We start from the raw sequence: 13,010 nt of genomic DNA, 5'->3' as shown, positions 1-13,010 counted from the left end.
CAGTCTACACAGTTCTCTTGAAACTATTTTTTCCTGGGCTTAAGTAAATTACGTATTCATTTTGGGTGTATGAATTAAAAGCCCCCCAAAAATCTGAATTTAAGCTATTTGGTTATGGAAAAGCAAGTCTATTATGCAACAGCATTGCACCTAGAAGTTTAAAATCAATTAATGTATTCACTGTATTTACATATTTTAAATTAAAATTTGTTTTTGGAATGTTCTTGTGTAATCAATTCTAACGCTAGCCCTTTACACCTTTTGTTATAATTTTATTTAAGTAATTTAATTAAAGCATACATTTGTTTCTCTTAACACTGTATATCAGTGTTAAACGTTCAACAATACAAAGTGCCTGGAAAACCATTCAGCTCGATAACCAGTCATTTCAATGCGCCTTCCAAATCTTTCATAATCACATATTATAATAGACAAATACCAACATGAAAAAGATGTTTAAAAATTGTTCATTTGCCAATTTTAAAAATCAAGGCAAAAGGAAAAAAATCTGACTAAAATACTTGACAAACATGGACATTATGATATTACAAAACACACCCACACCCATCCACACACACCAACGATTTGCTACTGAGAACATTGCACAATTTCAGGTCTTTCCTCTCAGAATTGCTTCATGTAATTAAGAGAGAGAGAGAGAGAGAGACTGTGTGTGTGTGTGATATAAAGGGGAAGACGGGGGAAATCAGGCAATGCATAACAATTTCAATGAATCTGGTACTGTAGATTGTTCTGAACTGTTTTTGAATATCTACAGAATTCATATACAATACAGTATGTAGCTTTCAGCTGCAGGGCTAATAAATAAACCAACATGTTGATTCTGCAGTCTACTGCCCAACCTTTTAAAATCATTAATGACACCTAATTGCTGTATATTATAAGTACACAGAGTTTTCAACGTACTTGTGTGTTTAAATATAAATTGTTACATCAAGCACTCAAACTATATACACAGAACAAGCAAGAATGTTTCCTTATTCATTCCGGTTAACTTCAGGTTGCATCCCATTTTACTAGACTACGGGTAGGCAACCTATGGCACACATGCCGAAGGCAGCACGTGAGCTGATTTTCAGTGTAACTCACACTGCCTGGGTCCTGGCCACAGGTCCGGGGGGCTCTGCATTTTAAATGAAGCTTCTTAAACATTTTAAAAACCTTATTTAATTTACATACAACAATAGTTTAGTTATATATGATAGACTTATAGAAAGAGATCTTCTAAAAACTTTAAAATGTATTACTGGCACGCGAAACCTTAAATTAGAGTGAATAAATGAGGACTTGGCACACCACTTCTGAAAGGTTGCTGACCCCTGTACTAGACTAAGCTGTCTCAATGTATCAGCTTTGCACTGAATGTATAAAAGTCACAGTAGAGCAGCAGTGCCCAAACTTTTCCTGTGACCGTCTCTGCCCCCGCTTTACCAGTAATGGAATCTGTCCAAGTCTCCCCTCCATTACTGCACAATTGTCTTAGCAGAAGAGGTTGGACTGAAGGCAGAGCTGGGGATCTGGGAGGAGCTGGTCTAGGGGCAGAGAGGGAATGAGGACAGAGCTGGCTGGGGATGGAGCAGGGGCAGAATGGGGCTGGGGTGGGGGCAGAGCAGGGGACAGATTGGAGCTGTGGCTAAGGGCAAAGCAGAGCTGCAGCTGGGATCGGAGCTGGGCTGGGGGCACAGTGGGGCTGGATGTGTTCCCTCCCTGCCCCCTGTGGGGGCTGGCCCAGGCCCCACCTTGCCACCCCCGAATGTTCCTCTGTGCCCCCCAGGGGAGCATGCCTCACACTTTGGGGACCACTGCAGTAGAGTACATTTAAGAAAAAAATAAACACATGCTAAGCAGATACAAAGATTGAAAGCTACAATTTTTGCTAGACTGTTTCTACCAAGCACATACCTTTTCTGCTTCAGAATTGTAGTCTCTGGTATCACTTCCACTTTAGTTGTACTATTTTTTCCGTTTGATCACTATGATATTATGTTTATATATGAACTTAACATTTATGTGCAAAACATAAAACACAGTTCATATATCTGAAATGTCCGTCAGTAGGACTTAACAAATACATTTCATTCAGAGTCTGAGATACAGTATGTTTATTTTTAATTTCAATAACCTAAGAAGAACTACAGGAAGGAGAGATGCAGTACCCTTTTGCTATGGTGTAGGACATTGAGGGTGGGGTACGGCAGGAGAAGTAATCAACGCTGACATTAATTTTGTAAGAAGGAAAATAAATGGTTCTGAACAGTTTAATCACCACGGCTCCATTTTCATCTTGTCCTGAAGCATAGTGGTCCACCTTTAACATAATGAATCAAAAACGTTGACACTTAAGTTAAAGCATCATTGTCTGATCAAAACTGAAGCAAATTAAGGAAAAACAAACAGAAAAGGGTAAAACAAAATTTAACTGTCAGATCTGTTTTGCATCCTTGCATTGAATTGTCACTTATAGAAAAGGGACAGTGCATCTCCATTTGCTTACAGGCTAGGAGATCAATGAATTCTGCATAATCCTAACTGCAAACAAAATATAGCACTTTTAACAGATTATAAATAAACTGGATTTCAAGCGTAGAGCCAGCCCAACGATAACAGTACACTATTTAAAAAGACCTAAGGCAATGGATTCCATTTCCAATGGAAAAAAAAGAACTGTGCAAACAAGCTTAAAACTATTTCTTTGTGCCAGTGTTATAAAATGTAGCTTTTAATAAAGCCTTGACCCAAATACCAGGAACCTTTGAAAGGAATCAGAACAAAAATCATTATTTTATTTTAGGAAAAAATATCCTTATCTCGCGTCTAAGAAAAATTGATACACTCAATTTGAACATTTACAGGTTTTTTTAGAACTTTATACAATTCCTATGCATGTGTGTAAGAACAGGCATTAAAGAACAACTATGTTTTTAAATATTGGGTCAAGGTTTTACATAAAATAACTTCCTACTTTTTCTATATTCCCTAAAATATTATGTGTTTTTCCAATATCTGCAGCCATTCAGGAATTGTTAGGAAATGTACTTTTTGTGCATGATCTTAATTCCTAATCCCTGGCTCTTTGGGCCAAATGACAAAGGATCAAACCCATTAAAATGGATGGTTTCCTTGATGACACAGAGGAAAAACCCTGGCTCAGTTAGTTTCATATGATGAAAGCAGTGCTGCATCAACTGGCTCCATGCAGGAGGGGCATGTAAACGATCTCATCAACCAGTCATCTATACAGTCCAGGTGGTAAATGTGCATGCATGGCAGAAATCGGATAGGGTCCCCGTAAACAAAGTCCATCATACAGATCACACATCTGAAGAAAAAGAAGTTGGAGAAACGTTAAGATACTCTTATCGCTTTGGAAAGTTAAGCAGCAGTATTACCTACCCTGCGACTATGTTTATTGGAGAAAAGCACCAGGATAAGTTTATTATCACATCAACATCTGAATACATTTTACGTTAATGAAGCTAACAAGTCTCCTTAATTCTATGCCCAACACCATTTATGATAACAAAAATTCAAATAAAGATTAACCTTGAAAAGTAAAAGGCTGAATTAAACCCTTCATTGTTCCCCCTGCCCCTCCCATAAATAAAATAATTTAAATAAAATGTAGATAATGAGAACCATGTGAAAACACACCATGCGTGACCTGCAGGGCATGGCCACATTACGGGCTGAGCTTGCTCGAGGTGGTGTACTTCTTGCATGGTACTAAGCATCCTCAGCTCTTATAAAGGGGACAACCTCTCTGACTCTCACCATTTACGGCTGCCTCTCCTCCACTCCCTCCTCGGTTACCACCGTTGCACATAATTAATTTAAACTCCATGAGGTAGTACCTTGTCATCTTTGCCTAGGAAGGACTGTGCTTTACAATGGCTCTATGTAAGTAAATAATTCTATTACTACCTGTTCTTTAATGCTTTTTAAAAGTGGACTTCTCCAGCCAGCCAAAGCTATTTCTACTTTAAAATGAATAAGTGACATGCCTAAGTACGAAGCTATTTGCAGTAGTTGCCTAATAAATATTAATCATAACTTCACTTTAAAAAAAAAACAAGGTTCTCAGAGTTAAACTATGGGACAAAAACATTTAGGCCAAATCATCCCTCCAAGTCCACATGTGGAGGGGACAAAAAACTTGCAAACTGGAGGAAGGAGTGTTGAAGAGGGCAATTCTTCTATGTCACTGCCTCACTTTCCCTAGCCCCATATAAGCCTCCTCTGCTGGGGCTGGGCTCCACAGGTGTGGAAGGGGCAGGTGGGGAAGCTGTTCTCTTCACCTCATCCTCTCATAGGGTGGGGATTTCCTGGGTAAATTAACACTAATGCCATCAGCACTAGCTTTCTTGGGAGTGCTCTCAATGACAGAGCCTCCATGTGGATGACATTAGCCTCTGTCACATCCTGCCACAGTAATGCTTTTTATCCGAACTCCTCACTCTGTGTAATCTACCCATGTGGGGGAGGGGCACCCCCTGCCATCCAACAAAATTAGGAGGATGCCGACTGCAAGCTCAGTTTCCAGTGAGCTGTGTGATTATAACCCACAGGGGGATGATTTGACTCTATCAAACACTGTAACCTGTTTGATCAACGTAAAAAGGCTCTCAGAACTGAAGAAGCCACAACTACTGTAATTCCTCTGGTCTCCCTCTCTCCTGACAGGCCATTTCCTTCAGGCACTCACAATTAATGCTGTGCTCTGTTCCATAACTGAAAAGGCTGCTGCTCAGTTCAACCGATTCTGTGAGATTCTGACATGAACATTCCAGATGCAGTTCCTTTTTTCTATATTTTGGAATGATTTACAGTGGCAGATGTTGCCATTTTGAAAAATACAGCTTTCAAGGAAGAAAAGCTCTGGAATGGTGCTTTCTAGTGGCATAAGCTCACAATGTTGCCAACTCCCATGATTTTCTGGTGAATCTTGCGCTATCTAGTGTTTATTTTTAAAGCCAGAGCTCCTGGAATCATGGGATTATGTGAGAACCTGTTTGTAATCAACTTAAACTAAACACTCTTAAAACAGTGTGTCCACACAAAGCTGCACTGGTTTAACTAAATCAGTTTTTTAAAATCACACCTGTAGTTAAACAATGCAACTTTTCTATTTAGGCCAGGACCCTCTCTCTTGGCTCAGCACCTCCCTCCTCATGAAGGACTGTTGTCTGTGCTCCTGATTTCCCTCCTGCATGAAGCAGCCAGACTCTCTCCAGCATGCTGCAATCAGATGTGCTCAAGACAGCTGTGCTGCTGTTACTTTGCCATTGACTCAATGTTCTATGTAGGCCAGCCAGAGTACATGAGCCTGAATCATAGGGTGTTCTTCCAGTCAACAGGAGTCTCTTGAGCCTTGCCCTATGCCTGGAGGGCAGAGGCTCAATCTCCATATCCCAGTATAAATGGCTGGAAAACACCAAGGCACCAGAATACTTTCAGTAGTGCCAGGAGTGGCCATTCTAATTCTCTACCAAGCTAGGAGTGAAGAACCAAGTTCAAGTCTCAAACTTTTGGCCCTTCTGAAGTAGCATAGTATTTCCATGAGGTTACTAGACCAGGTCAAATCTACTTGGACTTGTTGGAGAAATGATCAAGTTACTGTAACTTAGGTGAAGAGACATCTACCATAATACATCCATTTTCCTCTCAGTACTTGAAACTTCAGGAACCTACTTGCTACAGCAAGCAGACTTTCAGCTCAAAAATCAAAGCCCTAGTGATTCACCACTGAAGACTATTCAAACCTGTCTCTAACTCACTTATCAGACGGATGGGACAAGGCACAGGAAAACTTCAGTGAGAGTGGTGCATGGAAAACAATGTTCCTTAAAACCACTACTTGGCCTGGAAAGAAAGCTGTAAATTTCCTTATGGCAGTCAGGCTTCCGAAAACAGCGAAGAGAAACCTCCTTATTACTATCAAAACTCAGGAGATTGATTGCAGCCTGACACTTCCATGAGAATGAATGGGAACTATTAAGCTAAATATCCATGCCATGCATCCGACGAAGTGGGTATTCACCCACGAAAGCTCGTCCTCCAATACGTCTGTTAGTCTATAAGGTGCCACAGGACTCTTTGCTGCTTTTACAGATCCAGACTAACACGACTACCCCTTTGATACTTACTAAACATATTGTGCTTAAAAAATATTTAAATGGTACCATAAATTTACAGGATGTCTTACAAGCATAGCTAAGACACAGTCTGTGCCCTAAAGAGTTTATAACCTTAATAAGACAAGATAAGCGAAACATGAGACAACAATTCAGGAGAGAGAGAGGCTGTGATTATTCTTGATGCGGAGAAGAAGGGAGGATGGTAGAAGATGAAGTCAGAAATGCAAAAAAGGAGACAGAAGGATCAGTAAGAACAAAAGGACTGGGAGCAGCATGGAGGTGGGGAACAAGGGCAGAGAGGAACACAGATGTTTTTGGGGACAAGATGGGTAGGAGAGAAATAGAAGCTTTAGTTTGTTACAGGCAACCAATGGAGGGATTCAAGGAATGGGATGATGTGGTCTAAGCAGGGATGGGGAAAGACTACTTTTGCAGTGGTATTTTGGCATCTACTTCACCCTAGGGCAGGGATGGGCAAACTTTTTGGCCCGAGGGCCGCATCTGGGTGGGAAAACTGCATGCAAGGCCATGAATGTAGGGCTGGGCAGACGGTTGGGGTGCAAGAGGGAGTGTAGGGTGCAGGAAGGGGCTCAGGGCAAGGGGTTGGGGCAGAGGAGGGGTGTGGAGTGTACAACGGGGCTCAGAGAAGGGAGTTGGGGTGCAGGAGGGGGTGTGGAATGCAGGAGGGGGCTCAGGGCAGGGGTGCAGGGAGGAGTGCAGGGAGGAGCTCAGGGCAAGGGGTTGGGACAGAGGAGGGGTGCGGGGTGTGCAAGGGAGCTCAGGGAAGGGGGTTAGAGTGCAGAAAGGGGGTGTGGAGTGCGGGAAGGGGCTCAGGGCAGGGGGTTGGGGTACAGGAAGAGGTGTGGAATGAAAGAGGGGGCTCTGGGCAGGGGTGCAGGAGTGGGCTTGGGAAGGGGTTGGGGTACAGGAAAGTGTGGGAGGGGGCTCACGGCAGGGGGTTGGGGTACAGAAGGGTTTGGGGTGTAGCAGGGGTTTTGGGTGCAGGCAGGGTGCAGCAGAGGGCTCAGGGCAGGGAGTTGGGGTGCGGGGTGCAGGAGAGGTTCAGGGTGCAGGCTCCAGCTCGGCACCACTTACCTGGAGCAGCTCCAAGGTGGCAGTGGCGCACACCGGACCGCTCCTGGAAGCGGCTAGCACCACACCGCTGCAGCCCCTGGAGAAGGGGCAGCAGAGGGCTCTGTGCACTGCCCTCGCCTGTTGGTATCTCCCCTGGCCAATGAGCGCTGTGGGGGGTGGTGTCTGCAGGCAAGGGCAGTGTATGGAGCCCTCTGGGTCCCCTCCTCCAGGGGCTGCAGGGATGTGGTGCCAGTCACTTCTGGGAGCGGTGTGGGGACTGTGGCGCCACAAGGGTGGCAATCCTGTGGGCTGGATGCAAAGCCCTGATGGGCTGGATCCGGCCCACCGGCCGTAGTTTGCCCGCCCCTGCCCTAGGGTATATAATCTCATTGCTAATCAAGGAAAGTGAGATGAAGAATATAACAAGGCAAAAAAAAAGAAAAAAAGGCTTCTCCTCCCAACATCCACTTTTCTGCAGAAATGTCATTTAAAAAAACAAACCAAAAAATAAACCACCGCCACCTGAAAACTACTAGTTTGTGTAACTTACTCTCTAATCTTCTTCTCCGAGCCATCTCGTCCAGGATCATAGACTCCCTTAGGCAGGTGCTGTATAAGGCCTATCCTTTGCGCTATTCTAATTTGTTCCTCTTCTGTTAGTTGTGTTGCTAGCCGAGTCTGGCTAGGAGTTGGATGATAAACAGGAACTGGAACCTGCTCCTAAAATTAGAAGATTTAAAACAAAAAACAAAGTTTGCTTTGCTGATGTTTGCTGACATCAGTGGATTTTGGAACATACTAAACTTACTATTTACGCTGTTCCCTTTCTTACTCACTGAAGAATGTTTGCATGAAGCTCCCTCTGCTACCCCAGACATTTTTGGCTTAAACTTAATGTGGAGGATAGGATAAAGAGTGCTGCCAGCTTCTCAGGAATACTGGCAAGGATCTATTTTTGGCAGTTCTCTACCAGACTACTTCATTTTGTCTCCAGGAGTTATTCACAGATTAGTTAAATAGATGCACAAACTCCCCATGAAAATAGGCAAATAAAGTTTACATGGATTTAATTAATTATTAGATGTTCTGCCTAACTATGAAATGTATGGAGAAAATTTACACATATAAGTTGATGCATTCTCATTCTGTACACCTATGGAGAATCATTTGTGCTGATGGGCCCAATGTATAGTGTCATGATTTTACAAAAGGATCTTTAATTGGCTCTGTAACTACAAAATCATGTACCACCTGAACAATAATTTAGACCTGTAGATTTATTTCTTAACAACTTTAAATACAGTAACGTGGACATAATTGTCCAATTAAACATCTGAACTTCCAATACATTTTATATATATCTATATACATCTATATATATCTTTATGAATTCGCTAAAGTTGGACTTGAAGCAACATATATTTTAAATTTGTATTTCCCCACACAAAAGAAAATATTTTAAACGTACATGGCAGATATGGCAATTTCCTGCAATATCCTAAATGACCTTATTATATCAAGTTTATGTATTATTGTGGGCCAGGATTGGATCTAACCTCTGGAGGGGGGAGATGTAACAAATATTGCAACACCATGCAGTATTTTTGGAGTCCGCTGTTTAAAATTAATGGTTTATGTATAATTGTGATCTACTCCATAAGAGAGGGCTACCACAGCTCCTCCAGGAACTAAAAACAGCGGGTAACTGAGGCAAATCAGCCAGGGTGCAGTCCCCCAAGAGAGGTGCCACCTTTTGGGGAGGCTCCCATATACTAGTTCAAATTAAATTCTCCAGAAACCAACAAAGAAAAAAAACCTGTAAATAAATAGCCTAAATTTAAGCTGACACTGGGCCTTCTTTGTAATCTGGCAAATGGCAGGACCTTCTGTCCAAAGGGGGCCCTCAATCCTTGCAGAATGGTTGAAAAGATTTGACCTACTATGGTCTCCTCAGGCTAATGGATGGCATCTAATAAGCTTATTAGCATATGTGTACATTCTTTTATTGTTTTTAATGTGTGATATCAGTAATGCCTTCACCTTAAAAAAAAATTGCTTGCTTATAAAAAGCTGTGTTGTAACTTGTAACTGAGTGCAATTATGCTGTTCATAGCCTTCACAGAGAAAGTAAAGTGCACACGGTGGTGTGTTAGGCAGTCTGGCTTGCTAGGAATATCACGGTATAGGCAGGGAATGGTGCAGCCCAGAAAACCACTGGTCAGGAGGGAAAGAGATGTGGGGGTTGCTGCTCCAGAGAGGTGACAGATGAGGATTCAGGAACTGTTAAGTTGGTGCCCTTGGTGGACCAGAGTAGGGTAATACGAATGCAGTTACCCTGAACTGTGACATTCTTCTTCATCATGTTCTCGCAAACAGATGCTTTTCATTGTTGCTTAACCTTATTTCAGATACTTAAATCAGTGTTTAAACCTTGTATCTATATTCCTTATATTTAAAACAGAATTTTGGAAAACTGAAGCCATCATTTACAATAGTGTTTGTTGGGACAATACTTGATACATAACCTAATTAACAGTAGATTTATGGCAGTATATTACTTCCATTAAAGCCATTTAATAATGTCTACTAACTGCAGAGGGAAAAAATCTACGCATCAGAAAAAACGGTGTGAAACTACATATTTGTATGTCAGAGGCACAGCATCACTAATCATCTATTTTTCTTATAGTTCATGCTGAGAGGAAATTGCTTCATATTAATCATATAATATGAGACGGGGTCAGCCCCACACAAGAAAATCAGATGTACGAAGTGTCAGACTCTGCAAGGTCCCCATCATGGAGTTTCCACTTAAACATCACCAGTTGCGGAGGCATCAGGCTTCACATCTCACAGAATAACCAGCAGGTTTAGCTCCCAAAACCTGAGAATCTTTATGGAGTCACTAGTTCACCAGGTACACTCCTATGACAGCCTTGTGCCCGTTCAATCCATCACAGGTTCCCTCAGCCCCTCCAGCTCTCGGACATCACACTCCTGTGGAGGTCACAGTACCAAGAAATCCCATGCCAACTGCTGGGATTTCCACACCATGGAGTCCATTCAACATTGACGTAGGAGTTACAGGCGGAGGGGAGAGAGTGGAACAATACAACACCGCCCTCCTCAGTGCCCTACTTGTCCCCCGGGTTTCTGCCAGTCTGGGTCAAGGTTAGCAAAATAGTTGAGAATATTTGTGCAATATGCCAATCAACCTTTAGGACTCAATAAAACTCGTGGCAACCTCCTACAGAAGGCTATAGTGTCAGCTGAACGCACACAGCCTGTTAGATTCTTCTCTCAATGCAGAGAGCCTATGATATGAGCAAGGTGTTGCATCTGCGAATACATGACTGCACTGACCTGCAAGAATCACAGAAGGCAGACATAGAAAGGACCCTGCAGGCCATTTCCTGTCAATATATGCTTGTTTCCTATAGTACACGTCCTAGCATTTTTGTCCAGTCTAGTTTTAAGTATCCCAAGCAAAGGGGCTTTCCATTGGGAGACTATTCCACAGCGAAATTTCCCTGTCAGGATGCTTTTCCTAATATGATTCCAACACTGTTTAGTTATTCCTTCTTATAAAACACTAAATAATTTCTCTCCCTCCAGGAGAAAAATATTCACCCTTTAAATATCTGTAGATTTATGTCCAATCCTGAAGTCAAGCTGTATTTATCTAGTTTATGATTTTTCTTTACAAATTATGATCCTTTTTGTTCTGGCATTGTAAACCCACCCATCTTTCTGGTAGAGCAGTGCCTCAATGATCCCCAGGCGGGGTCGCACCAGAGCCACATACCAAGAGTGATACATAGACCCAGATAAGTCAACCTCCCTACTCTGCGACATGATGCCTTTGTGTATCCAGCCCCCAAATGCAACGTTTACAACCATATCACATTATAACTCATCTCTAATTTGTTCTTTATCATCTTCAGGCCTCTACCAAATATCACCTCCAAAATTTCTTCCTCTCACTGAGTTAAGGATGTTCCAGACTAATAAAAGTGGGGAGAAAGTCAGCATTTTCCCAAACTGGATCTTCTGTAATTACTCGTTGTCTATGCTCCTTATCTCTCTGAGTCCCTTTGTATGATTTCTCTGTCCTCTGGACTGGTGTCCTCAAACCCTCCACACAAATTTAACATCACCTGTGATTTTCTTCCAGGTTATTAAAGAAAGTGCTAAATAGACTAACACAGAAGCCGAACACTTCCCCACTACTTGACACACTGCTGCTTACCATCACCCATTGCTTATGAAGGCTTAACAAGTTTTTAAGATGGATCTTGGACTGACTGAAAAACCAGCAAGCTCTGCAGAAAGACTTTGAGGGTAAGAAAATGCTTTAGGCAGGGATGTAATATGTTAAGTTTTAGATTCTAGAAAGTCGTAACCATTTCTGCTTCCTTTATTCTGACTCAATACGCACTTGAATCTGTGATTCTCTGTGCTTTGCTAATGAACTTATATTTGTTTTCACCATAAATAGATTACAGTGTTGTGTTGTTATAAAGGATCTGATCCTGAATTGCAACCTTCCAGCTATGTGTACGCTCTCTCTTTGGGGATCCCTTACCTGATAATTACTGTGAGTGTCCAGTGTCAGGGGATGGACACTACAGGCGGACGCTTGAATTGGGTACACAAAGTGTTAAGCTGCAAGGCAAAGTCCGGAGGAGTGTGTTTGGGTGGTAACTGACTGGTGTTCTGGGGAGCTGACCACACAGTTTAGCATTAGCAAGTCTCTCTCTTACTCAGGCAGGGGGATAACATCGTGACCTACAGTTCTGTGTCACAGTGAAACTACCAAGAGGAGGAAACTAGACAGGGAGCACTTGCTGTACCGTGTTTGCGCAGAAAAGGGAGTGATAGGGCAGCCACCCCACTACACTATGGACATTTATTCGAGTTGGGGCCAAATCTTTGTCAATCTGCCCATTTAAAAAAAGAGTCTGCTTTGTATTTCAAGTAATGATTGGTATTTAGTAGTGTTACATGTTCTGGAAACAGGTAGGTTGTTTTGGGTTAAAATGTTTTGCTCCATTTTTACATGAGCATCAATATGAAATAGGTGAGAGTGAAAAGGGGAACATTTCCTATGATCTCCCTGTCCACAGCAAAATATACACACTGCTTAGCAACTAATCACATGATTATCAGGGGTATTATATGATGCTTATTCATGTGAGTAAAGAGACAGCACAACAACAACAAACCCCAGTGAGGAATCTTTTAAAGTATATTTAGAAAGATTCAGGTGATAGCCCACCACATGGCCTTATGAATTAGAAGGTTATAAACTGATCTGAATATAAATGGGATCTAAAGGAAAGCTGTGGTTCTTTAAATAAGATCCTGTTACGTGATAAAAGCGGGGTGGCTCCAAAATGAGATATTACTCATGGTAACCACGTGAAGATTGCTTGTATTAAGTGTTAGATGTTCACAATATAAACACAGTGAGTAGTTACATTTTTAAACACCCAAAAACATAGCAAAAGGAAACATCTCTCAATTATTTCAGTCTTTAGCACATAGTGAAGTGCTGCCATGACCAGCGATATCTTGTTTGTTTATTATTCCAATCCCCTACCTCCCAATTATGTCTTCTCTCCTGCCTTCCAAGTAGAAGAGGAAAACAGAAAGGATCAAAGACATCCCCCTGTAGCATTCAGAAGCTGTCCATAACTATACCCTGATCTGGAAAAAAATGGTATTTTTTGCTTCCTGTGTCAGGCGTTCTTTGTACTACACTTACATGTCTGACATAAC

The 13,010-nt window shown here is 42.0% G+C and overlaps 1 protein-coding gene across 1 annotated transcript in view; it reads right to left on the bottom strand.

Moving 5' to 3' along the window:
* Positions 1 to 2,108: 2,108 nt before the first annotated feature.
* The window catches only part of RNF11 (ring finger protein 11), a 42,435-nt gene continuing 31,533 nt past the window's right edge, over positions 2,109 to 13,010 (bottom strand). Inside the window, exons 2-3 of the mRNA XM_032767323.2 lie at positions 7,780 to 7,949; positions 2,109 to 3,340 (exon numbers count right to left, since the gene is read on the bottom strand). Coding sequence (XP_032623214.1) covers positions 3,169 to 3,340; positions 7,780 to 7,949 — 342 coding nt within the window. The 3' untranslated portion in view covers positions 2,109 to 3,168. The remainder of the gene's footprint in view (positions 3,341 to 7,779; positions 7,950 to 13,010) is intronic.

Source organism: Chelonoidis abingdonii, chromosome 7, assembly GCF_003597395.2.
Source record: "Chelonoidis abingdonii isolate Lonesome George chromosome 7, CheloAbing_2.0, whole genome shotgun sequence".
Taxonomy (NCBI): Eukaryota; Metazoa; Chordata; order Testudines; family Testudinidae; genus Chelonoidis; species Chelonoidis abingdonii.
The sequence above is the reverse complement of the archived record's forward strand: the minus strand, read 5'-3'. Positions and strand labels throughout refer to the sequence as shown.